The sequence below is a fragment of the Lissotriton helveticus genome, chromosome 7 (assembly GCF_964261635.1).
Source record: "Lissotriton helveticus chromosome 7, aLisHel1.1, whole genome shotgun sequence".
In the NCBI taxonomy this organism is placed as follows: Eukaryota; Metazoa; Chordata; class Amphibia; order Caudata; family Salamandridae; genus Lissotriton; species Lissotriton helveticus.
The window spans coordinates 1,953,479,286-1,953,507,170 of record NC_136068.1 but is presented as its reverse complement, the minus strand read 5'-3'; the positions used below and the strand labels follow the sequence as shown (position 1 = coordinate 1,953,507,170).

Genomic DNA, 27,885 nt, shown 5'->3' with positions numbered 1-27,885 from the left:
CCTAGCATGGTGGGGTGCCCCTCGCTTTGAGGAGACATGCTACTGCCTAGCATGGTGGGGTGCCCCTCGCTTTGAGGAGACATGTTACTGCCTAGCATGGTGGGGTGCCCCTCGCTTTGAGCAGACATGCTACTGCCTAGCATGGTGGGGTGCCTCTCGCTTTGAGGAGACATGCTACTGCCTAACATGGTGGGGTGCTCCTCGGCTCGAGGAAACATGCTACTGCCTAGCATGGTGGGGTGCCCCTCGCTTTGAGGAGACATGCTACTGCCTAGCATGGTGGGGTGCCCCTCGCTTTGAGGAGACATGCTTACTGCCTAGCATGGTGGGGTGCTCCTTGCTTTGAGGAGACATGCTACTGCCTAGCATGGTGGGGTGCTCCTCGGCTCGAGGAAACATGCTACTGCCTAGCATGGTGGGGTGCCCCTCGCTTTGAGGAGACATGCTTACTGCCTAGCATGGTGGGGTGCTCCTCGGCTCGAGGAAACGTCCTACTGCCTAGCATGGTGGGGTGCTCCTCGGCACGAGGAAACATGCTACTGCCTAGTATGGTGGGGCGCCCCTCGCTTTGAGGAGACGTGTTACTGCCTAACATGGTGGGTGCCCCTCACTTTGAGGAGACATGCTACTGCCTAGCATGGTGTGGGTGCTCCCCTGCTCGAGGAAACATACTACTGCCTAGCTACTGATGCTCTAGTTGAAAGCAGCATTCTGGCCAAGGTAGTCCTACCTTTCCACATAGGGAGTTCCATACCCTTGTTGGCTTTCTATACATGTCTCCTCCCTCCAAGGAGGAAGCTTGGCTCAGACGGTGCGGACGGAGATCAGATGCAAGTGGTGCATATATTGAGGCTACGGCGTCACAGCTGTGGTGGAACGGACCCGCCGCGGATCCGCAGGACACCACCTGTCAATGTGTGAGGGAATTGCTATGAACGTGTCTGGATCCAGTCAGGTCCCGTGGGGAATTCCCGAGGTGAGGAACCTGCAGTTAGATAGAGTCGACCAGAAAAGGTGTTACCAAAGGAGTCCTGAGCAGATCTTTCCTGACGCAACGTTAGTCCCAGAAACACCTGCACAGACCACTGTGGTTCTCAAAGCCTTAGCAGTGGCCAAAAGGGTAATCTACTAGTAAAAACAACCGTTGTTCTGATAGCAGAAGGCTGGCTGCTAGAATTGTACCAAGTAGCCACCTTCAAACAGTAGAAATATAAATGAAAGACTATTTGGACACTTAAGAGACAAATTCTGGGTTTCTTTGCTGATCAAGCAGTTCCTGAATAATGTAACACATCTGATAATATCCATGCACAGATACTAGTGAGCGGAAGGCGCTGCAATGCGAAATCCCGAGTAGGCCAGATATATACATGTGCTGAGACTCCCTGGTGTGTGAGTTGGCGTAGTGGGTTCTAATCTTCACCATAAAATAAATCCACAGCAAGATACTGACGGAAAGTCGTACAGGCAACTTGTGCTGCAGAGGTATAAAGGGGGAGGTGAGTGGGGTGACGGGAGGAAGGGGACAGGGCTCTGCTGCATCTGTAGCAATAGTTTCGAATGTTAAAGATTTGTTGTTGGGTTCTGTGAGAAGTTGGCCTGATGTGCAGTGCTCACTATTCTAGTGATCACTATATATCAGTCCAAACAACCCTTATTGATGATTGGTTGTAAGTCAACCTTATAGACCAGCTATCCTAGTAGCATGGATACGAGCAGTCTAAGGCTAAGACTCTAGAGGGCGTGTTAAGCCAGCTGTTTTACCATCACATTACCCCTTGAACACCCAGTGAAAGGACACCACACAAGTGTTATGAAAATAAACAGTGTATTTATTTATAACAAGACTACCCTGGCTCTTTATGAGACAGGGAGCTAAGCACACAACAAAACCCTTACGAAAATACTTAAGTTAGCACGTTATACACAAATGCCCGAGGGGCACGAAAAACCATATACTTTAAAAGTGGAATGCGAATTACTAGCAGGTAAGTAACAGTTCTAATAGGCTTTGGAATCGCTAGGACTGGACTAGGGAATCGTTAGATTACTTCTAGGAGGCCTAGGGGACTCGGGTGCAGAGTGTGCACTCTCACGCGGGATGCGGGACAAAGTCTATGGAAGCTAGAATTCACAAAGTTAGTGTTCACGGGCGAACCCGACCTGGTAGGGAGAAAACGACAGTGGATCCTGACCCTTGGATAGTGAGGCTATGCTGGGACACCGGAGTGCCGAAGTTACCTAGCCCAGGGGCTGCAGCTGCATAGGTCTGAAAAGACGTCGGGGATCTCGTTGCCGGACCAGGAGCCTGGAAGGAAGAAGTTGCTGGCAGGCGACCAGTGAAGAAAAGTTCGATGGATCCAAGCCTGGATCAAGGAAGAAGAAAACCTGAAAGCAGAGGGGACCAAGTTCTGAATCACTAGCCAGTGATTAAGTGGGCACCAGGATGGCACCGGGCGAAGTCACCGCAGTCAGGTGAGTGGGCGCTGCTGGGCTCTGCAGTCTCTCGGACCAGGAGGCGTTGTCGGCGACCAGGATGGAGGTGCGAGCTGTCCCACGAAGGTTCTTGCTGTCGACGTCGCTGGACCCAGGATTGGGCAACAAGTCTTGGCAAATGCAAGGCCCACGCGGTGGACCTAAAATGGCGTCTTAGCCGGACCAGGAGGGTCCAGGGTACTTCCCTGATGGAGGGAAGCAAGGGCCAGTCTGGAGCAACCAGACCAGCAGCAGAAATGTCGTCGGGCGTCGTCAGGAAGGCCACAAGCCAGCAGGCTAGTAGCCAAACAACGCGGTGAGCAGTAAAAAGCAGAAGGGCCCCACGCAGATCGTGGAGATGCTGGGGGGCTGCTCTTCGGTGCTGGAGCTGCTCAGGGTGGGGGCTTCTCGGACCCCAAAGCACTCACCAGGAATTCACTCGGCGGGCTTGTTGTTCAGAAGTCGTGCAGTCTTGAAGATGGCCGGTCCCTCGAGGTCTCGTCACACCCACGAATCTCAGCGTGACTGATGATGTAGGTAGAGGTCAGAGGTGCCAGGGAAGCCGGTTCTCGTCGAGCTGGGCAGTCGGATTCCGGAGGAAGGACTTGCAGCAGACCGCAGTGTTCTGTAGATGGTGCCTGCGGATGCAGGGTGACTACTCCTTAGTCACAAGGGAGAAATCTTAGGAAGAAGTCTTGAGTTCCTTTCGTGGAAAGTAGTTTCAGGATTCAAAGATGATCTGATTTGGAAGGGGGCCAGTTCCTACCTTTATCCTGTAAAAAGGGGCTGGCACGCGACTAAGTCCTGCCCTAGGGGTGGGACTAGGAGGGGGGTGGTTACACCCACTTCCTTGGCGGGCTTTTCCCCAGCACAGGGTCTGGAGTGACCCTGGAACTGGTTCCAGCCAGCCTATGCACAGTGAGCACCGGGGTGCCACGTGCAGTCACCTTCCTCTAAAGCCCTGCCTACCTACAATACACAAAACCCTGTCTGGGACGGTGCTGGCACCGCCCCTGGCAGGAAACCCTTTGTCCTTGCCTCCTGCTCTGGGAGGACTCCCAGCAGCAGGAGGGCAGACTTGTGTCTCGGTGGCAGCATCCATTTTGTGGATGCTAAGGCTCTGTCTGACTTTTAACCGGGTTATAGGTTACATGCATGTCGTGTCCCTCTAGAAGGGTGGAATGCTAACCCCGTCGCCAGAATTGGCGAGGGGTTAGTATTCCAATTCGTATGACACCTTACTCGACATGTTTTGATAAAGCGATACCAGAGTTGGCATTTAACCGCGAGGATTATAATGCACTTAAGAGTATATGGTATGCGATATCATGGAAACGGCTAAGGGATGGGTCCCGAAAGCCGCAGACAGGCTCAGCTCATGCCAGAGCACCATCTCACACGATTCCAAGCACTCTGCCTTCAGGATTGTTAAGGCCTGCCATAGGAGTGACTGATAGGAGATCTGTGTGTCCATTTTAGGGTTAGCTATAGGTATACTATATCTAAAGCAAAGGGTGAGTACACCACCTTGCCCCAGCTGTCGTGCAGCCAGTTGTGTCAGTTTTAGTTAGTCAATCCAGGGGTGGCACAATACATGCTTCAGCCCCTGGGAGACTTCTGGGTGCACCTCAGCCCTGGGTACAGGGACTTGGAGAGGGCCCAGTGCCAATTCAGTACCTGAGTACAATTTGGATAGAGAGAACAGCTAGGCTGTGGGTCTGATTAGCAGGCCCACAGCCAGGGAAAGTCGTAAACCAGTGCAGCAAAAAGCAAAACATCTGGGTGATCATAGGATTGCAGACCCTACTCTCCTACATGACCCCCCCCCAAACTTTGGGACAATAAACTAACCTTGACCAGGTGAGTCTTCTTGCTCTAAGTGGAAATACCTGGAGAGCCCATCAGCATTGCTGTGATCAGTCCCAGGTCTATGCTCCACTGTAAAATCCATCCCCTGTAGGGAAATGGACCACCTAAGCAGTTTGGGGTTTTCACCCTTCATCTGATTTAGCCACAAGAGGGGCTTATGGTCTGTCTGAATGGTGAAGTGAGTGCCAAACAAGTAGGCCCTCAGCTTCTTCAGGGCCCAGACCACAGCAAAGGCCTCCCTCTCAATAGCTGACCAATTTTTCTCTCTGGGTGTCAACCTCCTACTAATGAAAGCAATAGGCTGATCATTACCATCAAAATTCAGTTGAGACAGAACAGCCCCCACACCCAACTCAGAAGCATCTGTTTGGACAATGAATGGCTTGGAGTAATCTGGACTCTTGAGGATAGGTGCTGTGCACATGGCCTGCTTTAGGTCATTGAATGCTTTCTGACAGCTTGCTGTCCACTGAACTTTCTTTGGCATCTTCTTGCTTGTCAGGTCATTAAGGGGGGTCACTATGGACCCATAATTTCTGACAAACTTCCTATAGTACCCAGTCAGGCCCAAGAAAGCTCGAACCTGAGTCTGGGTGATTGGAGGAGTCCAGTCCTTGATGGCCTGTATCTTACTCTCCAGTGGCTGAACCTGGCCTCCACCTACAAGGTGGCCCAGGTATACAACCTGTGTCTGCCCTATCTGGCACTTTGTGGCCTTGATAGTGAGGCCTGCCTTTTGCAGGGCCTCTAACACTTTCCTCAGGTGGACCAGGTGATCCTCCCAGGTGGAGCTAAAGACAGCAATATCGTCCAGATATGCTGCACAGAAGTCATCCAGCCCAGTGAGGACTTGATTCACCAACCTTTGGAAGGTGGCAGGTGCATTTTTCAGTCCAAAGGGCATTACCACAAACTGATAATGCCCTCCAGGGGTAGAAAATGCTGTCTTGGGTTTGGCTTCCTCAGCTAACCTGATTTGCCAATACCCAGCTGTCAAATCAAATGTGCTTAAGAAGTTGGCAGAAGCCAATCTATCTATAAGCTCATCTGCTCTTGGTATTGGGTGGGCATCAGTCTTAGTGACTGCATTGAGGCCTCTGTAGTCTACGCAAAACCTCATCTCTCTCTTACCACCCTGGGTGTGAGGCTTTGGCACTAGAACTACTGGGCTAGCCCAAGGGCTATCTGAGGGCTCAATGACTCCCAGTTCCAACATTTTCTGCACTTCAGTTTTGATGCAGTCTCTAACATGATCAGGCTGTCTGTAGATTTTACTCTTGACAGGCAGACTGTCTCCAGTGTCAACCTCATGGGTACACCAATCAGTTTGGCTGGGTGTCAGAGAGAACATATGTCTGAAGGATTGCAGAACTTGCCTGCAATCCTGTTGCTGATGTTCAGTGAGGCTGCCACAAAAGACAACACCATCAACTGACCCATCATCAGGATTCTGAGTGAGCAGGTCTGGGAGAGGGTCACTCTCTTCCCCCTGTCCCTCATCTGTGGCCATGAGCAAGCTCATGTCCTTCCTGTCAACATATGCCTTGAGCCTGTTAACATGGAGCACTCTGAGAGGGCTCCTGGGAGTTCCAAGGTCCACCAAGTAGGTAACCTCTCCCTTTTGCTCAATGATGGTGTGGGGCCCAGACCATTTGTCTTTCAGAGCTGCTGGGGCCACTGGCTCCAGCACCCACACCTTCTGTCCTGGCTGGTACACAGTCAGAACAGCCTTTTGGTCATGCCAAGCTTTTTGAAGTTCTTGGCTGGCCTCAAGGTTTTTGGATGCCTTCTCCATATACTCAGCCATCCTGGAGCGGAGACCAAGTACATAGTCCACTATGTTGGTTGCAGGCTTTTTGAGAGGTCTCTCCCATCCTTCCTTCACCAAACACAGGGGTCCTCTTACAGGATGCCCATACAGAAGCTCAAAAGGGCTGTAGCCAACCCCCTTCTGTGGGACCTCTCTGTAAGCAAACAAGAGGCAGGGGATCAGGACATCCCATCTTCTCCTAAGAGGTTCAGGTAGTCCATGAATCATCCCTTTCAGGGTCCTGTTGAATCTCTCAACAAGCCCATTGCATTGTGGATGATAGGGTGTGGTGAACTTGTAGTTCACACCACACTCTTTCCACATGGCAGTCAGATATCCTGACATGAAGTTTGTACCTCTGTCAGAAACGACCTCCTTAGGGAAACCCACTCTGGAGAACACTCCAACTAGGGCTCTTGCCACTACAGGGGCTGTAGTGGTCCTAAGGGGAATAGCCTCAGGATACCTGGTGGCATGGTCCACCACCACCAGTATAAACTTGTGTCCTGATGCTGTCTGGGGTTCCATTGGACCAACAATGTCAATCCCCACTCTTTCAAAGGGAACCCCCACCACAGGTAGTGGTATGAGGGGGGCCTTTGTTGTGCCACCTGACTTACCACTGGCTTGGCAAGTGACACATGAGCGACAAAACTCCTTGGTATTCTCATTCATATGGGGCCAGTGAAAGTGTGAGACAAGCCTGTCCCAAGTCTTTGTCTGACCTAAATGACCTGCAAGGGGAATCTCATGGGCCAAGGTGAGAAGGAAACCTCTCAGAGACAAGGGGATGACCAGCCTCCTGGTTGCACCAGGCTTGGGGTCTCTTGACTCAGAGTACAGGAGTCCATCTTCCCAGTATACCCTGTGGGCACCTGTGGCATTCCCTGCAGCCTCAGCAGCAGCCTGCTGTCTGAGGGGTTCAAGGGAAGGGCAGCTCAACTGTTCCTTCCCCAGGTCTGCTCTGGAGGGTCCCCCTGAGCCCAGAAACTCAACTTGATCAAGTTCAAGCTCTTTAGGCTCAGTTTCCCTCAGCTCTTCTAGATCAGCCTCCTCAGAGACTTGATCCTCAACCTGGGGCAAGGGGGAAGGCAAAGCCTTACCCTTACTGCTCTTCTTCTTGGAAGGTGTCTGGTCCATCATTTCAGGATCCAGCACCTGTTCAGTGGGGCATCTTCTGGCCTGTGACCTAGTCACAGCAAGCACATGTGCTGGCAAGCTTAACATCTCCATGTGAGTCCTCTGCTCCACTTCTGACCATTGTGATGACTCCAAATCATTGCCCAACAAACAATCAACTGGGAGGTCTGAACTGACTACAACTTTCTTTTGTCCCTTCACTCCACCCCAGGAGAAAGCCACAATTGCCACACTATGACTAGTAGTGACATTGCTGGCATTGGTCACCAGGAAATCAGTACCTGGCATGATCTGTCCAGGGTCCACAAAGTTAGGTGTCACCATGGTGACACTGGCACAAGTGTCCCTATAGGCCTGAGCCATTTTGCCATTTATCAAAGGTGTCTGCCTGTATTTGCCCAAAGTATTGGGACTTATTTCAGGGGACATATCCATATCCCCTGTACAGACAAGGACAGCCTGAGTGAGTGTGCCAACTAAGTTGTCAGACCCCTCAGTACCCAAGGTTAACCCAACTAATGCCTTGGGAGGTACACTACCACTACTGACTGTACTAGGGGTTGCAGTTGCCTTAGGGGCTGTAGTGGCAGGAGTTTGTCCTCCTCTTTTGGTGCACTCACTAAACCAGTGAGATTTACTTTTGCAGTACTGGCACCACCTTTTTGACTGGCCTTCTTGAGTCTTCTTCTTCTGGGAAGCCTGACCCCCACCCTCTTTGGTTTGTTGGGGACCTGGTGAAGACTTCTGGTCATTTTGCTCATTCTTAACATTACCCTTCTGGTCTGCTTTCTTCTGACCACCCTGGTTCTGGTTCTGGTTCTGCTTGATCCTTGTCCTGACCCATTTGTCTGCCTTCTTTCCCAATTCTTGGGGAGAGGTCAGATCTGAATCAACAAGGTGCTGGTGCAGCAACTGGTTCTGACAATTGTTCAAAATTTGTTCTCTCATCATTAGATTATACAATCCTGTGTAATCTGTAACCTTGCTACCCAGCAACCAGCCCTCCAAAGCCTTAGTGGCACAATCCACAAAGTCAGACCAGTCCTGAGACTGAGTTTTCTGGGTGTCTCTGAACAGCAACCTGTACTGCTCAGTGGTTAAACCAAACCCATCAACCAGTGTATTCTTCAGGACCTGGTAATTGTTAGCATCCTCCACTCTTGTAGTGAGGAGCTTATCTCTACCTTTACCATCAAAGGAGAGCCACAGTATAGCTGCCCACTGACTCTGGGGAATGCCCTGCACAGTGCAGGCCCTCTCCAGAGCAGCCATCCATTTCTGGATATCATCCCCTTGCTTAAAGGGGGGCACTATTTTAGTCAGGTGTTTAGTATCTAAACCCTTCTCTCTATCTCTTGGGAGATTGCTGCCACCAGTGGGTGCTAACCCACTTATCTGCTGCTCTCTAGCAAAGGCAAGCTTCTCTTTGGCCAGGGCAAGTTCTTCCCTTTCAATCCTCAGTTCAGCTTGTCTCATCCTAGCTTCATGCTCCCTTCTCTGAGGGGAAGTGAATCTCCTCTGGGGAGAGTTCCTTCTCCCCTGAGAAGAGGCATTAGAGTGCAGAGATCTATTGGAGTCCCTAGAAAGAGATCTATCTCTCCTAACTCCAAGGTTAGGCCCACTTCGGGTTAGTACTGGGGGTCCCCCAGATCCTAGCCCAAGTAAGTCTAAGTTGGTCCTAGTTAGCCTTCTGACTACCTCAAGACCTTTGTCTACCTCATCCCCAGAGAGTTCCTCCTGATCCCCCTCCTCAACTGCTGAATCAGTGTTGGGGAGGTCTGGATCCCCAGAGGTTCCCTCTAAGGCTGGCATGTTCTCATGTAACTGAGAAAGCTTTCTGGCATCATATGTCTCTAAGAGACCTATCAGAAAGGGAGTGGTGGGGTTAGACCCCTGCTTCAGTTTCCTGGAGACACAGATTTGTCTCATCTCCTGGAAACTGAGAGCTGCATATCTTGAAGTGACCTGTGGAGGGTCAACACTGACCAGGGGAGTCTCAGTAGAGTCCCCCTGAGTCGACATGCTTTTCTAGTGAGGTGTAAGTGGTGCACTTACCTACACTATATGTTTGCCTACTGATCCCTTGCTAGAGTTGTAGTTTAGGGGGTGCTAGGCCCTAGGAGCTACAACAGCTGGTTCAGTAGAACTCAGAGTATTCTAAGCTAAGTTATATGTACCTTTAGTACTTATGTGATCTTTCACAAGATATTCTTAGGGCATGTGTGGTAAAACAACAGCAAGCTCAAATCCCAACCGCTGCTCACCAATGTGAGAAGTTGGCCTGATGTGCAGTGCTCACTATTCTAGTGATCACTATATATCAGTCCAAACAACCCTTATTGATGATTGGTTGTAAGTCAACCTTATAGACCAGCTATCCTAGTAGCATGGATACGAGCAGTCTAAGGCTAAGACTCTAGAGGGCGTGTTAAGCCAGCTGTTTTACCATCACATTACCCCTTGAACACCCAGTGAAAGGACACCACACAAGTTGTTATGAAAATAAACAGTGTATTTATTTATAACAAGACTACCCTGGCTCTTTATGAGACAGGGAGCTAAGCACACAACAAAACTCTTACGAAAATACTTAAGTTAGCACGTTATACACAAATGCCCGAGGGGCACGAAAAACCATATACTCTAAAAGTGGAATGCGAATTACTAGCAGGTAAGTAACAGTTCTAATAGGCTTTGGAATCGCTAGGACTGGACTAGGGAATCGTTAGATTACTACTAGGAGGCCCAGGGGACTCGGGTGCAGAGTGTGCACTCTCACGCGGGATGCGGGACAAAGTCTATGGAAGCTAGAATTCACAAAGTTAGTGTTCACGGGCGAACCCGACCTGGTAGGAAGAAAACGACAGTGGATCCTGACCCTTGGATAGTGAGGCTATGCTGGGACACCGAAGTGCCGAAGTTACCTAGCCCAGGGGCTGCAGCTGCATAGGTCTGAAAAGACGTCGGGGATCTCGTTGCCGGACCAGGAGCCTGGAAGGAAGAAGTTGCTGGCAGGCGACCAGTGAAGAAAAGTTCGATGGATCCAAGCCTGGATCAAGGAAGAAGAAAACCTGAAAGCAGAGGGGACCAAGTTCTTGAATCACTAGCCAGTGATTAAGTGGGCACCAGGATGGCACCGGGCGAAGTCACCGCAGTCAGGTGAGTGGGCGCTGCTGGGCTCTGCAGTCTCTCGGACCAGGAGGCGTTGTCGGCGACCAGGATGGAGGTGCGAGCTGTCACACGAAGGTTCTTGCTGTCGACGTCGCTGGACCCAGGATTGGGCAACAAGTCTTGGCAAATGCAAGGCCCACGCGGTGGACCTAAAATGGCGTCTTGGGCGGACCAGGAGGGTCCAGGGTACTTCTCCGATGGAGGGAAGCAAGGGCCAGTCTGGAGCAACCAGACCAGCAGCAGAAATGTCGTCGGGCGTCGTCAGGAAGGCCACAAGCCAGCGGGCTAGTAGCCAAACAACGCGGTGAGCAGTAAAAAGCAGAAGGGCCCCACGCAGATCGTGGAGATGCTGGGGGGCTGCTCTTCGGTGCTGGAGCTGCTCAGGGTGGGGGCTTCTCGGACCCCAAAGCACTCACCAGGAATTCACTCGGCGGGCTTGTTGTTCAGAAGTCGTGCAGTCTTGAAGATGGCCGGTCCCTCGAGGTCTCGTCACACCCACGAATCTCAGCGTGACTGATGATGTAGGTAGAGGTCAGAGGTGCCAGGGAAGCCGGTTCTCGTCGAGCTGGGCAGTCGGATTCCGGAGGAAGGACTTGCAGCAGACCGCAGTGTTCTTAGATGGTGCCTGCGGATGCAGGGTGACTACTCCTTAGTCACAAGGGAGAAATCTTAGGAAGAAGTCTTGAGTTCCTTTCGTGGAAAGTAGTTTCAGGATTCAAAGATGATCTGATTTGGAAGGGGGCCAGTTCCTACCTTTATCCTGTAAAAAGGGGCTGGCACGCGACTAAGTCCTGCCCTAGGGGTGGGACTAGGAGGGGGGTGGTTACACCCACTTCCTTGGCGGGCTTTTCCCCAGCACAGGGTCTGGAGTGACCCTGGAACTGGTTCCAGCCAGCCTATGCACAGTGAGCACCGGGGTGCCACGTGCAGTCACCTTCCTCTAAAGCCCTGCCTACCTCCAATACACAAAACCCTGTCTGGGACGGTGCTGGCACCGCCCCTGGCAGGAAACCCTTTGTCCTTATCTCCTGCTCTGGGAGGACTCCCAGCAGCAGGAGGGCAGACTTGTGTCTCGGTGGCAGCATCCATTTTGTGGATGCTAAGGCTCTGTCTGACTTTTAACCGGGTTATAGGTTACATGCATGTCGTGTCCCTCTAGAAGGGTGGAATGCTAACCCCGTCGCCAGAATTGGCGAGGGGTTAGTATTCCAATTCGTATGACACCTTACTCGACATGTTTTGATAAAGCGATACCAGAGTTGGCATTTAACCGCGAGGATTATAATGCACTTAAGAGTATATGGTATGCGATATCATGGAAACGGCTAAGGGATGGGTCCCGAAAGCCGCAGACAGGCTCAGCTCATGCCAGAGCACCATCTCACACGATTCCAAGCACTCTGCCTTCAGGATTGTTAAGGCCTGCCATAGGAGTGACTGATAGGAGACCTGTGTGTCCATTTTAGGGTTAGATATAGGTATACTATATCTAAAGCAAAGGGTGAGTAACACCACCTTGCCCCAGATGTCGTGCAGCCAGTTGTGTCAGTTTTAGTTAGTCAATCCAGGGGTGGCACAATACATGCTTCAGCCCCTGGGAGACTTCTGGGTGCACCTCAGCCCTGGGTACAGGGACTTGGAGAGGGCCCAGTGCCAATTCAGTACCTGAGTACAATTTGGATAGAGAGAACAGCTAGGCTGTGGGTCTGATTAGCAGGCCCACAGCCAGGGAAAGTCGTAAACCAGTGCAGCAAAAAGCAAAAAATCTGGGTGATCATAGGATTGCAGACCCTACTCTCCTACAGGTTCCTTTGGCAGAGAACGGGGCAGAATTTTTATTTGTATTGAACAATTCAAAGAAACTTTAATATCGAAAAAGTGGGCCTTCTGGGAGTTCTGCTCGTAGGTTCAACCTCGTGCTAGGTGGTTATCCACAGATATGTAGTAAGAGCGCCCGGTCGCAGTTCACCTCCTGGATCCCACCCCTTGCTAGGAGGTTATTCAGAGATAATCACATCCTAATGCCCAGCCCCTGTATTCCACCTGTGTGCTTATGATTCAGCACAGATGTGTACAGTAAAGAGGGCCATGGTTGAGCTCCCCGCAGGACTCCATTGCTTGCTGGGACTTCATTCAATCTTCAGACCCATGACTGGGCACAGAGTATACATCTCGTAGTATCTGTCCCCTTAATCAGTAAAACAGTGTTGTGTTCCCATCTACAGAGGAAGAAAGTGGGCAGGAAAATGGCCTCCTGATGTTACACTGGTTATTCCTGGTCTCCCACCCCCAGTAGAACTTGAAGCTCAAGCCTGTGTTTGATGTGGAGCCGCTGAGAACATGGACTGTTCGGGTTAAGACCAAACTTGCGCTCTGCCTTCCTCTGTGCCATCGAAACCAAGTTTAAAAAAGTAGCCGCATTGTCTTCTTCGCTGTCATACAGTAATCGCAGTTTCCCTCTTCTTGTGCGGTATAAAATATCCCAATAAAATACGTGGCGTGTTTAGAAAACCCCACATACGGGCACCCTCTCACCAGTGAAGACCCCAACGCTTCTCGCTCTAGATTCTTTTTAATACTTCTAATACTCATCAGTTCCGTGGGCTCCATTTGTACACGGACGCCAGTGGCACCGGCTCCAGGTGATGGCGGGCACAGAGCTGGGTGCTGCGGCTTCTCACCCAGTCATGCAGGGCACACCTGCAGGTCAGCCTGGAGATCAGCACAGGGAGGGTGGCTCTTCGTCGCAGTTAGCATTGCCAAGCGCTGAAGCCCTTCCTTCTGTGGGAATCTTCCCCAAACCTGTCCTCGTGTGAAGACTCTGGGATTCTGAGCTCATCTTTCAAGCCCATCCTTACCCTCTGAAACGCACAGCAGTCATGGAGCCTAGAGGTGGAGTTGGTAATGAGCCCACAAAAGCGGTTCTTTCTCTTTGCACAGATGCATAGCGCTGCACTTGTTCTTTTGTAGATTTAGCGTGAGAGGCACTGTTCGTCTTTCATTTATGTTTTATTTGCTGCCTTGTGAATACAGTATCCTCAGCAAAAGCCAGTGTACCCCCTGCCGTACGGGTGTTATTTGATCATCGTTAGGGAAGAGAGTGGACTTGGTTCAGATGAGTCCGAAGGGTTTTTCCCAACTCGGAGCTGGACATGCAGCTCAGACCAAAGGGAGGGAGCCCCCTTGAAGAATAGGATGTTGACAAAACAGATAGAATGCACAATAAAATGTGCTGAATGAACTAAAGTTTTAGCTAATCTTTTTTTAAGGAAAGATGAGAATTGGGCGCAAAGCCCTGTGAGTTTGCAGAATAGGTAAGAACAAAAGTAATTCCCTTAATGAGAAGCTCATGCATTCGAGGCAACTCCGTAGCTAACATTTCTGGCCAAGCCATCAACAAGTCATTCTCTAGGGCGTCTGAGAGCATAAACCACTGAGTATTGTCAGCACAATGGTGCATGGGGATACCCGTCTTACCCTCGCAACCCACAGTCCCTCGCGGCCACCTGAAGCGGAAAGAGATGGAGATAGAATCCAGGCTGCGTCCTCGCTAAGGGGCGGGGAGCCGAGACTCCGTCTCTGGCTGGGAGTCCCGCGATGTACCACCAAACTCACCCTGTTGAGTAACACTGGTACCAATATTTATCGTCAGTTTTTATACAGTGCTTCATACCAGAGCTTCTAAGTGCTACAAAGGAGAAGTGTTACCATTACCCATTTTATTAGTATTCACTTTACAGACCTTGTTTTTCTATAGCTCGTGGCTACCCCAACGGGCCTCCCAGCGCTAGTTGCAACAACCTCACCGAGCTACCATAACGAACCAATGAACTAACGTTCATTCTACAGAAAAGGGGTGTTTTTTAAAACATTTTCTAAAACATTCTTCTGACTGCTAACTTCTTAGTGGGGCTGGAAGGGCTTTCCAAAGCACAGATACAAGGTACTGAAAGAAGCAGCCCCCCCTTCTTGTCCTTTTGATCTTGGGAACCAACAGCAGTCTCTGATTACTAGATCTGAGAGACCTCCCTGGAGCATATGGGTGAGTACGCTCCTGATGGTGAGTGGGCCTGTTCCCTGGATGGCCCGACACGCCGCGCAGTGCATGGAGCCTTAAAGTGAGTTCTGCTTCGGACTGGCAGCGAATGTAAGGCTGATAGAACCAATCTTGCTGATTGGTGCTTCGGTTTTTAGGGCACATTTCTTGCCGAGGCATTCTGCACCACTTGGAGCATTTATATCACATATTTAGGACTCCCTAGAGGAATCTAGCTGTGAATTTATTAAACTCTTTACTATTACCCTCTTTGTGGATGCTGGTAGCATGTGTAAAATCTTTCTAAGAGATCTCAGCTGTCAAAACAGGACCCGGGCAGTTTTTTGGCCTGAGTCTCCACCGTGAGCTTGTCATCTATCCAGACACCTAGACCTTTTACTGCTTTGGCTGGTTGTGGTAGCTCGCCTAGTTCTTCTGGCCAGACAGTTCCAGCCACAACGTGTTTTGGTTCGGCAAGCTCACATTTCCGGCCACCTGAGAGACCTCCACTGGCTCCCTGTCAACAAGAGAATAACGTTCCGTCTCCTCACCCACGCACACAAAGCCCTCTACGACCTAGGACCCGAATGCCTCAACACGCGTCTATCCTTATACACCCCCTCCCGACAACTACGATCGTCCAATCAAGCCCTCGCCGCAATTCTGCGCATCCACAGATCCACCATGGGGGAAAGATCTTTCTCGTACTTAGCGTCCAAACCTGGAACTCTCTCCCCACCCACCTCCGCCTTACACAGAACCACCTCTCCTTCAGAAAGCAACTGAAAACTTGGATATTCGACAAGTAATAACACCTCCCTCCCCCAAGCGCCTTGAGACCCTCTGGGTGAGTAGTGCGCTATATAAATTTTGGAACTTGAACTTGGTTACCCACCACCAGTACCTCTGTTTTGTCGCTGTTAAGTTTCAGACTGCTTGTAGACATCCAGTCTGTGACCTCCCTAAGACAAGAATTTAGTTGGGTGGAGGTTCACCTAACATTGTGTGTAAGGGCCAAGATTATCTCCATACGACACTAATGCAAGACAATGAGACCGTACACAGTCTCCTAGGGGGAGTACATACAGATTACAAAGTGTAGGGCTCACTGAGGAACCCTGTGGGACTCCATACTGTTGAGGGTTAATAGATGAAAATGGACCTGCGCACACTTGAAAGCTCCTATCCTCAAGAAGGCTTCCGGCCACTCAATGGCATCCACTGTGATTCCAACCTCTGTCCTCCTCTGAATGACCTTGGAGTGTGACTCTATGTGGAAAGCGGTACAAAAGGGGGTGGTGATGGACGGAGCATCTGAACCAATCAAACACTCACACCCAGTCAACAGATCGGGGTTTGATCCATCACCGTTCTTTAGCCCACTCTGCCACCCCAGTTCAGACATGGCCATATGCAAATCAGTCTGACCCTGTGCCTCATAAGAACAGTCCAGCCCGAACTGCCAAGCCATGCCTTCCCTGGACCGGAAACAAGCTTCCGGTTTCTGGCATTCCAGCCGTCAGAGGCAGCTGCAGCGCCGTAGCAGTGGCCATCCATGCCTGCAAAAGGCCACCTAGGGCCAGAAGAGGCTCCGCGTCCTGCATTCGAACCATTGACTGTTTTGCTAGTGAGTGTCAAGGCCCTCGATTAATGGAGAGACTCCCGTGGCCTGACACAAAAACTATTTGCAGCGCCCCAGAGAGCCACAACACGTGACCAAAGTGAAAAGCAGCCCCTGGGAAAAAGAAACTGCGGTGATGGATTAAACCCAGATCTGTTGACTGGGTGTGAGTGTTTGATTGGTTCAGATGCTCCGCCCATCACCACCCCCTTTTGTACCTCTATGTCGAAAGCAGCACTTGGGTCCAACATTATCATTTCCGCTGAACCATCTTGGTCTAGAAAAGAGCGAAGTTCCTCGGTGGCTACCAGTTGTGCTGTCTCCGTACTGCAACCTGATCTGAAACCTTTCTGAGTGGACCGGAGGACTGTATGAGTTTCCGAGAAGCCGGACAGATGTTTATTAGCATCAGTTTCTAGAAATGTATTCACTACTGGAAGCAGGGAGTTGGGCCTGTAGCTGTTTGTCAGTTTGGGATTTGCTGGAGTTTTATTTTTTTTTGTGAGTGGTTAAGAATATCCAGAAGGGTGGATATTACGGAATTGCCACCTTGACCTAAACTACCAGGGGAGCCGGGTCCAGAGGGAATCCAGGTTTCATTTCCATAAGGGTGGAGTCCATAGTTTCCCAGTTCAGAGCGGGGAAACGACGGGGTGGGACCACACCTCGGCGTTCCCAGAGTACTGACATTCGATATAACAGCTGGAGAGAGGAGGTCCAATTTTGTTTTTACATTTTGTTAGTAAAAAAGTTGCAGAGCATATTGCACTGTTCTTTTGAAGGTGGGGGCGGCCTTGGAACTTGAAAGAAGAGTCATGAGGCTATTGACTACCTTAAATAATTGCTTGGAGGAATTGGGGACAGTATCTATTTTCTCCTCTAGATCGGCAGTTTTGGCCTGCCTTATTTCTTTTTTGTACTTATCTATGACTATTTTATAGTTGTTTTTGCGGTTACCATTATATGTGCCCTCCTCCATTCTCTTTCCTTCTTCTTAGCTTCTCTTTTTAGGGTGGTCAGCTCTTTACCATGGGACCCTGCCTTTTATTTGGTTTGGTTTAGGAAATTTACAGGGGACTGTGGGCTCTAGTGTCTCTTTTTTAGACATTTTTAAAATAAGTTCTATCTTTCCGTTGTAGCACCATGTAAAGTCGGAACCGTTTCAGTGAGCGCGTCCATCCGTTCCCTTGTGTTAAGCGCAGACAATGAACGCCTCAGTTTCTAAGAAGGGGTGGAGGGGTGTTTGAGCCTTGTGTCAGGTACTTGGATCCAGAAGGGGCCTATATGGTGGTCTGACCTTGAAATAGGGATATTTTCCTCTGTGGTGAGGTTGTTCAGATGCGTAAAACTGGGTCTAAGAGGTGCCCAGGTCTATGGGTAGATGTGATGTCTTTAGAGTTTGGCGTAAAAGTAGAGCTTCTACATTTTGAGTTAAAGTCTTTGCAGTTTCACAATCATTTTGTTCGAAGTGCTTATTAAGAGCTTCCAATAAAATGAAAGGATATTTTTGCAAGCTACATTCAATCAGACTCCTGTAAAGCTGCCACAGGGTGGCGTTGCAAAACAATGATGAGAAAGTGAAGTTAGGAGCAAACTTTAATGAGAATTGAAGACTCTCGCAGCCCACTATATCAGTAGGGTGGCAATTTCTAAGAAAAATGGCAGTGGCAAAGAGAGACCTAGTCAGCACCTCCGCGAAGTCTTCCCACAGTATTTCAGGGATTAGAAAAATTATTTTGGCGTGCTCTATGTAAAACACTGTGCCATTAATCAGTGTTGTCTTATATGAAGAAACTTCCCCATATATAATATAGTTATATAAAAATTACAGAGCACAACCACTTATATGTATTGTGACTGACCTTGTGGTCAGTATGATTTGAATAGACCCGCATTGGCACAATATAAGTAATATAGAACAGATATTCATAGAAATTTAACACAAAGTAAAAAATCTTTAAGAGTCTTTAACACAAAGTAGAAAATCTTCAAGTCTTGATTCAGTTGACTCGAAGTATGTGTCGTAGAAGCAGACAGCCGACATGTGTTTCGTCGTTTGATGTGACTTTTTCAAGGCTGTTGAAACAACACTGTAAATCTTCTTCAACTTCTTGTCTCACACAAAGGTCTTGATCAAATCTTAAGACTTCACTTTCTTGGAATACACTTGTTTCTTTAGTGTGTAATGGCATCTTTTAGCTGGTCCTTGTATAGGCGCTCTGCTTTACAATAAGGCATGTCATAAAAAGATATGTCGTATTTAACATTGGACAAATACCATGGAATGTCAAAATTGTATGTTGTCTCAACAGCCTTGAAAGTTGTAATTTGTATATAACATCGATAGGGTGGCTTTGCATTCCTTCTTAAGGATTATGGCCACGCCATCTCCTTGGCTGTCGTCTTTGTTCCCGCTAGCTATCCAGTAGCCAGGAGGAAGGGCTGTTACAATATCTGGGGTGGATTCGGTTTTTAGCCATGGTTCAGTACGAAACATGGCATCTGGTCGCCTTTGCTATATAAAGATAAATAGCTCTTCGCTGTGTTTAGGGAGAGATCCGCAGTTCAATTGGTAAATCTGCATCTTGTGAGTGTAATGCAGCTCTTTAGAATGTTTAATACTCGTAGTTGAAGTTGAGTAATGTCCTGCCTTCCAGTTGGTGTCGTGCAAGGTGTGGGAATATCCAGCACAGCTGTCGCAGTTTTACAAGTATTTGCCTTCGCCCTCTTCAGTTGATGCAGTTTATCTGAGCTATAGGTCACTCTGATGTTCAGAGAATGAGCAGAGTCTCTGGCCCCGGCCGGACGCTGACGGGCGCAGACGGTCTTACCTTTGGTGTGCAGGCAGTACAAAAGGGGGTGGTGATGGATGCTTGTTTCCGGTCCAGGGAAGGCATGGCTTGGCAGTTCAGGCTGGACTGTTCCCATGAGGCACAGGGTCAGACTGATTTGCATATGGCCATGTCTGAAATGGGGTGGCAGAGTGGGCTAAAGAACGGTGATGGATTAAACCCAGATCTGTTGACTGGGGGTGAGTGTTTGATTGGTTCAGATGCTCCGCCCATCACCACCCCCTTTTGTACCGCTTTGGTGTGCCGGCGGCGCGCCCGCACTGCAGTGTGTCTTTTGTACCGGGCTGACTACTGCAGAAAGACTAGACCCCACTTCAAAATGACGGTTCTGGTCTGAAAAAATAGCCTTCTGAGAGTGGCACTGAACACGGCTGCACTTACAATTCCTGAGCAGTACAACAATCATACAGAGGAGAAAAATAAATCCCTCAAAATATACAAATGACTAAAATGAATAAGAGGTCCTCCAACATCGGTTTTGACGTTAACAGTGTAATAAAAAATGTTTTATAGTCCACTTGTTGATAATAGCAGCAGTATTATTTGGCAGTATAAGCATATAATATTCCCCCCTAGTCAGATCTGGCTGCAATAAAGTTAGGTAAGTAGCAACAGTGCAATACTGGTAGGAGTAAAGCAGGAAGCCTGACATCATATTGCTAGGATCTTGAGACGTGGAGAGTATGAAAGATGCACCAGTGAGTGTTAACTCACATCTTGGAGGCGTGTAGGACATACAGCACTGTGTGACGGCCAGTTGTGTCAGATGCTGCTGCGATACCTACAGCATAAGAATGCTGATGCCCCAACATCCATTGTACGATGAGCACCATTCAGCATCTGATGCTCCTGCGATCATGAAACCAGGGCTGGTTGGGACTGGGAGATTCTTATCCGTTACACTTTGCTAAGTTAGGGAGATAAAGTTGGCTCCATGGTCTTTCTCAAAAAGGATAGAGCAGAAACTGGTTTCATTGGCACCAAAACTGAGCTTGTGGGTGTCGGTGTGGTTGGTGCCAAGAACGAGCCTCTCTCGCTATAGGCTGTCAAAACTGGGCCCATCACTAGTCATATAACAAAAAGGGAAAGGTTCTGTCCTCAGTTTTGACCCAGACCTCACCTTCGAGCCTCAAATAAATTAAGTGATTAGAAGCACAGCCAACTTTCTCTGTTTAGCAGGAGTCTCGCCCTACTGAGTCTCGCCCCGTCAAGTCTGCTGAGTCTGGCTCAGCCGAGTTTCGCCTCACGGAGTCTTGCCCCGCGGAGTCTGCTGAGTCTCGCCCCGTGGAGTCTTGCCCCGCCGAGTCTCGCCTCGCGGAGTCTTGCCCTGTCGGGTCTCGCACCACAGAGTCTGCTGAGCCTCGCTCCGCCGAGTATTGCCCTGCTGAGTCTCGTCCCGCGGAGTCTGCTGAGTCTCGCCCCACGGAGTCTGCTGTGTCTCGCCCTGTGGAGTCTTGCTCTGCCGAGTCTTGCCCCGCCGAGTCTCGCCTCGCGGAGTCTTGCCCTGCCGGGTCTCGCACCACAGAGTCTGCTGAGCCTCGCTCCGCCGAGTCTCGCCTCGCGGAGTATTGCCCTGCTGAGTCTCGTCCCGCGGAGTCTGCTGAGTCTCGCTCCGCCGAGTTTCGCTTCACAGAGTCTTGCCCCGGGGAGTCTGCTGAGTCTCGCCCCACGGAGTCTGCTGTGTCTCGCCCCGTGGAGTCTTGCTCTGCCGAGTCTTGCCCCGCCGAGTCTCGCCTCGCGGAGTCTTGCCCTGCCGAGTCTCGGCCCGCAGAGTCTGCTGAACCTCGCTCCGCCGAGTCTTGCCTCGCAGAGTTTTGCCCCACGGAGTCTGCTGAGTCTCGCCCCAGGGAGTCTTGACCTGCCGAGTCTTGCCCGCTGAGTTTGCGGAGTCTTGCCCTGCCGAGTCTTGCCCTGCCGAGTCTTGCCCTGCCGAGTCTTGCCCTGCCGAGTCTTGCCCTGCCGAGTCTAGCCCTGCCGAGTCTAGCCCTGCCGAGTCTAGCCCTGCCGAGTCTAGCCCTGCTGAGTCTGCTGTGTCTTGCCCTGCGGAGTCTTGCCCTGCGGAGTCTTGCCCGCTGAGTCTGCGGAGTCTTGCCCTGCGGAGTCTTGCCCTGCGGAGTCTTGCCCTGCGGAGTCTTGCCCTGCCGAGTCTAGCCCTGCCGAGTCTAGCCCTGCCGAGTCTAGCCCTGCCGAGTCTAGCCCTGCCGAGTCTAGCCCTGCCGAGTCTAGCCCTGCCGAGTCTGCTGTGTCTTGCCCTGCGGAGTCTTGCCCGCTGAGTCTGCGGAGTCTTGCCCTGCCGAGTCTTGCCCTGCCGAGTCTTGCCCTGCCGAGTCTTGCCCTGCCGAGTCTTGCCCTGCCGAGTCTAGCCCTGCCGAGTCTAGCCCTGCCGAGTCTAGCCCTGCCGAGTCTAGCCCTGCCGAGTCTAGCCCTGCCGAGTCTAGCCCTGCCGAGTCTAGCCCTGCCGAGTCTAGCCCTGCCGAGTCTAGCCCTGCCGAGTCTAGCCCTGCCGAGTCTAGCCCTGCCGAGTCTGCTGTGTCTTGCCCTGCGGAGTCTTGCCCTGCGGAGTCTTGCCCTGCGGAGTCTTGCCCTGCCGAGTCTTGCCCTGCCGAGTCTTGCCCTGCCGAGTCTTGCCCTGCCGAGTCTTGCCCTGCCGAGTCTTGCCCTGCCGAGTCTTGCCCTGCCGAGTCTTGCCCTGCCGAGTCTAGCCCTGCCGAGTCTAGCCCTGCCGAGTCTGCTGTGTCTAGCCCTGCCGAGTCTGCTGTGTCTTGCCCTGCGGAGTCTTGCCCGCTGAGTCTGCGGAGTCTTGCCCTGCGGAGTCTTGCCCTGCGGAGTCTTGCCCTGCCGAGTCTTGCCCTGCCGAGTCTTGCCCTGCCGAGTCTTGCCCTGCCGAGTCTTGCCCTGCCGAGTCTTGCCCTGCCGAGTCTTGCCCTGCCGAGTCTAGCCCTGCCGAGTCTAGCCCTGCCGAGTCTGCTGTGTCTCGCCTGCGGAGTCTTGCCCTGCTGAGTCTCCTGAGTCTCGCCCCGCCGAGTCTGCTGAGTCTCGCCACACGGAGTCTTGCCCCGCCGAGTCTCCTGAGTCTCGCCCCGCCGAGTCTGCTGAGTCTCGCCACACGGAGTCTTGCCCTGCCGAGTCTTGCCCCGCTGAGTCTCGCCCCACCCCGCCGAGTCTCGCCCCGCTGTTACCTAAACTGGCATATAATCTAAACCGGTTTACAATAAATTCTTAACCAGACTGCTTGGCTGAGCTTCAACCAAAACAAGGCAAAACTGTGCTGCCTGCCTTAAAAATCATCAAGGAAAAAGTCTTGAACAGATAACAAATGCTGGAACCTCTTTCCTCCACCAAGTCTAGTAAGTCTCATTTCAAAAGGATAACAACAAAACAGAGCAGTACCAAGCCAGTCTGGTCATGCAACAGAGTATTGTTCTGTCTGTTTGCAAACGAGAAGTTGTGGTTTTGATTATAGTTGAAAGGGGCGGTATTCCCAGCACACCCTGCACTGCGCCGAGCGGAGCATGACCACCAGATCAGTATTCTCTTCCAGACCCTGGGGGATGTTCCAATGTGACCCAATGTGATACACACTCATCCGAGGGCCGCTCAGGCTTCTCACTGTAAGTTTATGATTATAGGTGTGGGAGGCGGTGTCTCCAGCACACACCTGCACTGCTCCACAGAGGAATGTTCGCATGTTTACAACAGGGTCCGGAGCCGCTCTATTGCACATTTGCCCCGTCCTGTAGATATCCCTGTCTGCTCTCTGCTTTGTTTAACTTCCATGTCTGACAATGATAAAAGCTTTACAATCTGCATTTCCTTCCTGAACCCAGCAATTTAAATCTGGTTGTGTTGTCTGTATTTATCTGGTAGGACATTATGTTCCTGGTCCTGGTGATGGTCTGACGACGGAGGAAGAGTCTGGATTTGGTTTAATGGATTCTCACGATGTGGAAGAAGATGAAGGAAGTGCTGGCCCCTGGTTTGGTAAGGCTCGCACTCTAAGGTTTCTCATGTAAATTCCTCACCAGAGCTGCATGTGTGCTTCAAGCGGATCATGTTAAGACACAGTCTGCTCTTTCATTCGTGCGGTCCAGCTGCTGACCATAACCTTCCTCACACACGGGGTAATGTTCTTTGAACCTTTCTACTAAACCGGCAGCGTGTCCCACACTGTGTAGTTTTGTCACCTGTGATCACACATTGGTGTGAAAGAGATGAGTCCCTCACAGAGCATGAATCCTATTAGCTGGAAATCACCTTCTGCAGTGATCCTTTCCTGTTTTTCCAGTCTGTTCCCTGTGCCTGCTGCGTGCTCTCCTTGTAGCCCCATTGCTGGTGCCTGTGCCTTGGCAGCATGGAGAAGCTCGCTTTGTCGAATCCTGTTTCTCCACGGGCAGCAGAGGACCTGATTTGCCACAGTGGGAGCGGACTCGGTTATAGTGTGGGTCGGGGAGGATTACAGGTCACCCCAGGCACAGCCAGCATTGCGTTCCTTTGACTCTCAGACCTCCTTCCGGCTGGTCACAGCCAGTTGCACTAGATTATGTTTGCATCTGCATGATTCTCTGCCTTGTGGGCTCCTCGGCTCACGTCTTCAGTCGGCTGGGATTTGGGATTTGTACTCCAAGTTAGCGCTGCTCTCCTCAGCACAGTCCAGCAGCTCTTTCTGCAGATCAGAGCACAACTGGGAGGCAGCTGTAGTCCCCGCTTTGGTTTGATTAATCACAACATGAAGTCCTGAGACCGTGTCTCTGAGCTGGGCTGCAGGATAAAGCAAACTCAAAGAGATGATGGACGGAGCGCTAAAACTCTTCAAACACTCACCCCCAGTCAAGAGATCTGGGTTTGATCCATCACCGTTCTTTAGCCCACTCTGCCACCCCAGTTTAGACATGGCCATATGCAAATCAGTCTGACCCTGTGCCTCATGGGAACAGTCCAGCCCGAACTGTCAAGCCATGCCTTCCCTGGACCGGAAACAAGCTTCCGAGGACCGGTTTCTGGCATTACAGCCGTCTTCAGCCCGGCTTGCTTGAATCCAGTGGCAAAGTGAGCAAGGGACCCATGTCTGGGCATGCACTGTGCCACTGGAATCAAGCTATACTTGCACTTAGTAGATTTTTATTTTTTATTAGTTTTTATTGAGTTTTAAGTAAAGGTATGAAATGCTCAGTTGATAGAGGGAGGTCGACACGTCTGGGCAGCGGGGCACAGGGCCTGTTATTAGGTGCATGAGGGATTTGTCCCAGTTTACTGTGTAACCGGAGTATTGCCAAAAAAAGGCACAGAATATCTGTGAGGTGGGTAATCGTTGCGGGGGGCTGGTCACATAATAAATGATATTATCCACATATAGAGATGTGAGTTCTTCCCATGGTTCCCCCCACGTGACGCCCCTTACGATCGTCCGTGTGATGAGGAATCCGGCCAGGGACCAGCCTAGAGCCTGGGTGTCGAGCACGCCTGCGCTGCGGCTCACTATCCGTGTGATGACGTGTTTCTCTGAACTGTTCTAGGTTCTTCAGACTTGTATGAGGAGTGGAGGACCGTTTGAGGGCAATGAAATAATAACCCTTTTCTGACACAATGTATGTAGGAAGTAACAAACTCTTGATGCGCTTTGCTGATGATACATTTTGCTTTCGTTTTATTGTTGACAGGACCGGCATATGTTACACCTGATGCTTCATTGAACATTAAACGAGAGGGCGGGCCGCGCTCCCTGGACGCCCTGCCCTCGGAGGTGAAGGGACCCGCCTCTGCAGGTGAGTGTATTGGGCCTCCAGGGGAGATCCTGCCTGGCTGCAGATGTGTCGCTCCAGATGCTCAGTGGACTAATGTGTCCACTGTAGTGGCCTGTGTTCCACCTCATGGTCACAGGTTCAAATCCCGGCAGGGCCACTCAGCACTCTATTCTTCTGAGGTCGATAAAATGAGTATGATTGAGTTAGGTAACAAGATTCCCTTCATGGCGCTGTGCTCAGGAGTGCGCAGCTTCCTTGTTTTATTACAAATTGCCTTCATTTCTGTGTCGCATAGACTTCACGTAGTTTAAAAAATAGTGGTTCTGTCGGGTTTCAGCCACATATGATTTATCCAAACGGTTTCCTTTATACACTTCTCCTGATAGAACCAACAAAAACCCTCTAGAATTCTGTAACAAATCTTTTAAAATAAACAAAAATAAATCTAAATACTCATTTGTAGTATCTTTATCTTGTTTTAGAAATCAATGCGTCATTTCTATACATTATCTACAATAACTGTCAGTATATCAAATATAGTGCAAAAACAAGTGACAATCATAAATAATGAACTTGTGAGCAACAAAATGTGTTAAAATTTCATACAAGAAAATATACATTTATATACAAGTTATTTCGTAAGACCAACAACTAATACAATCTTGGAACTCTTTAATTTCTTTCCAATTCGTTGGAGGCTCCAAGTTTATATGGCCTGGGAATAATGTCGACGTTTCGACCCTGAACGCGCCAATATTTTCAGTCGCTGCGGGTCTTTATGAAGACAATAATATGCGCAACACGACAGTCCTCTCAACCAGGTGCGTTAGTCACATGGGAGTGAAGAATGTTCGTTTTAATCCTCTCACACAGGTACTTAATCACGTGGAGATGGAGATTAGTCGTTTAATCCTGAAAGAATAAGTCTTCCGCTTCTATTGCAATCTTGAGTCAGCTAATGGAAACAGCTCTTCACGTGGCACACTTAATCATTACTGTTTAAAACTACACCGTGAACGAACACGGACATCTCCCCAGCTGTGCCAAAAAGAGAGCAGGAGAATCTTTCTTCAGGTTCTGCTCAGGGCTCTCATCTCATCCCCACAACCACAGGTTCAGGGCTAACATCCTGCAGAGAGGTGTGAAGCGCTCCCAGGAATAGGGAACAAAACATCTCATAATGGGAGGAGCTGTGACCGTCTCCAACAGGAAGGCTCGGATCACACATGGCACAGCTTCAAAGGTGCTACCACCGCTGATAGGCAGATGGGAGTCACACTGCCGCCTCCCCTTCCCTTCGTGTAGGTAGACAGGCTGGCACCTCTTCTAGTTGCAGGACCAGTTTTCCGGAAGTGCGGGGCTAATAATACTGGACACACCTTGGGCTGTGCCCATGGCCCTGTCCCAGGTAAGACGGGTCCTGACATCTTGGATTTGGGCAGAAAGATGCACTGTGTGTTTGTTTAGTGCCAACCCCATAGGAATTGATGGTAGAGTGGGAAGGAATGCCTCATGGGAACACTGCTGGATTCTCAAAGAAAGGAAAAAGAACAGCTTCTACTGAGCCTGTGGACCTCACAGAGGAAGGCTGCACCTAGAAAGACTGCACCTGCTGCACCCACCGAGCCACGGCAGGACTTCAGAAAGAGACAGGCTGCTTCTGCTGTTGAACCTGTGGAGAGAGACCCCAAAGGATCTACCTTTCCCACCCATGCCAAGGATCTGTGAGTGGACTCCAAGGGCTGGTTGACTTGCCTCCTGTTAAGCTTCAGGGACACAAAGTCTAAAGAAGCCTTGCACCTGCAAAGTGCCCAGCTGACCATTTGCTACTGGACTTGCCCTGGACTTCACTAGTGTAACCTGTGAGATCGAGTCCTACCCCCAAGTGGTGTCTCCAAGGTTCTGGCCCCTTAGCTGGTGTCAAAGGGTACTCTTCCACCCCCACCCCCAGAATTGCAACTTACCAAAAAGATTATGGGTTTTGGGTACAGATTCAGAGGCTCCCAGACTCCCGCTACTTGCCATTTTGTGGATAGTCTCGAACACTGTTGAGAACCATTTCACCGGACTGCTGGACTTCACCTGTCTGTTGACGTTGAGGCCAGTGCTGGCCTCAAGCTGAACGGGTCTCAACGTCACTGTTGACGATAGAAAGAACTAGGCAAGCTTCGTAGTGCAGAGATAGAACCTGGACCAGGATCAGCGGGGCGCCCGCATCCAATGTCGACTTCTGTCACGGTCGACCTGAAACTTTGACTGGGACCCGGATAGTAGGAGAGGCTGGGGGTTGCATTACAAAGGCTGCAAGGCCTTTGAAGCTCCCCTGCCACAGATAGGTCTTCTGGCCTGGGGGAGGTGTGAACACCTCCGCCGAGGAGAGGCTTTGTTTCTGTGCTCAGGGAGCGAAGGCTCCCACTCCAGGGGACCAGAAACATGTCTTCTGGTGGCAGGCTGGTGTATACCAGTCAGGGAACCCACCAGAGGCTGGTCGTTTTTCAGGGGGCATCTCTAAGATGCCCTCTGTGTGCATTTTACATTAAATCCCACACTGGCATCAGTGTGGGTTTAATATGCTGAGAAGTTTGATACTAAACTTCCCAGTTTTCATTGTAGCCATTATGGTGCTGTGGAGTTCGTAATGACAAACTCCCAGCACCATATACTCTTAATGGCAACACTGAACTTGCAGTGCCCAGGAATGGACCTGGTTACTGTAGGGGTACAGGGCTCATGCACCTGTACCCTCACCACTGGCATAGGGCACCCACCTAGAGGGGTGACTGTTCCATGCAAGGGCAGTGGGTTGTAGGCATGGCACACAGGGATGTGTGCCATGTTGAATCTTTACTTTTCTCGGCACCAAACCATTCAGCCTGCCAAGACAGTGTGTGTGTGTGTAAAGGTACATGGTCTCTAAGGGTGGCACAATAAGTGCTGCAGCCCTTAGAGCCTTCCCTGGTCCCAGTGCCCTTTGTACCCATGGTACCTTTTACAAGGGACTTACATGTGGCCAGAGAGGTGCTAATTGGAGGTATAAAGGTACAGTTGTGGGAAGGGAACCCAGGCCCTTGGAACCTGATTGGCAGGGACCCAGGGCACATCAAAATAAAGTGCATCCGAAATCTGGCAACAAGCGGGGGGAATTACTGCACAGAAACCCAGCTTCATAC

At 50.5% G+C, this 27,885-nt stretch overlaps 1 protein-coding gene across 2 annotated transcripts in view; it reads left to right on the top strand.

Moving 5' to 3' along the window:
• The window catches only part of LOC144770976 (uncharacterized), a 57,623-nt gene that overhangs the window by 10,618 nt on the left and 19,120 nt on the right, over nucleotides 1-27,885 (top strand). For both annotated transcript variants that reach the window (XM_078655841.1, XM_078655842.1), the window contains 2 exons: nucleotides 22,842-22,955; nucleotides 24,632-24,736. In XM_078655841.1, the coding sequence (XP_078511967.1) occupies nucleotides 22,842-22,955; nucleotides 24,632-24,736 (219 nt within the window). The remainder of the gene's footprint in view (nucleotides 1-22,841; nucleotides 22,956-24,631; nucleotides 24,737-27,885) is intronic.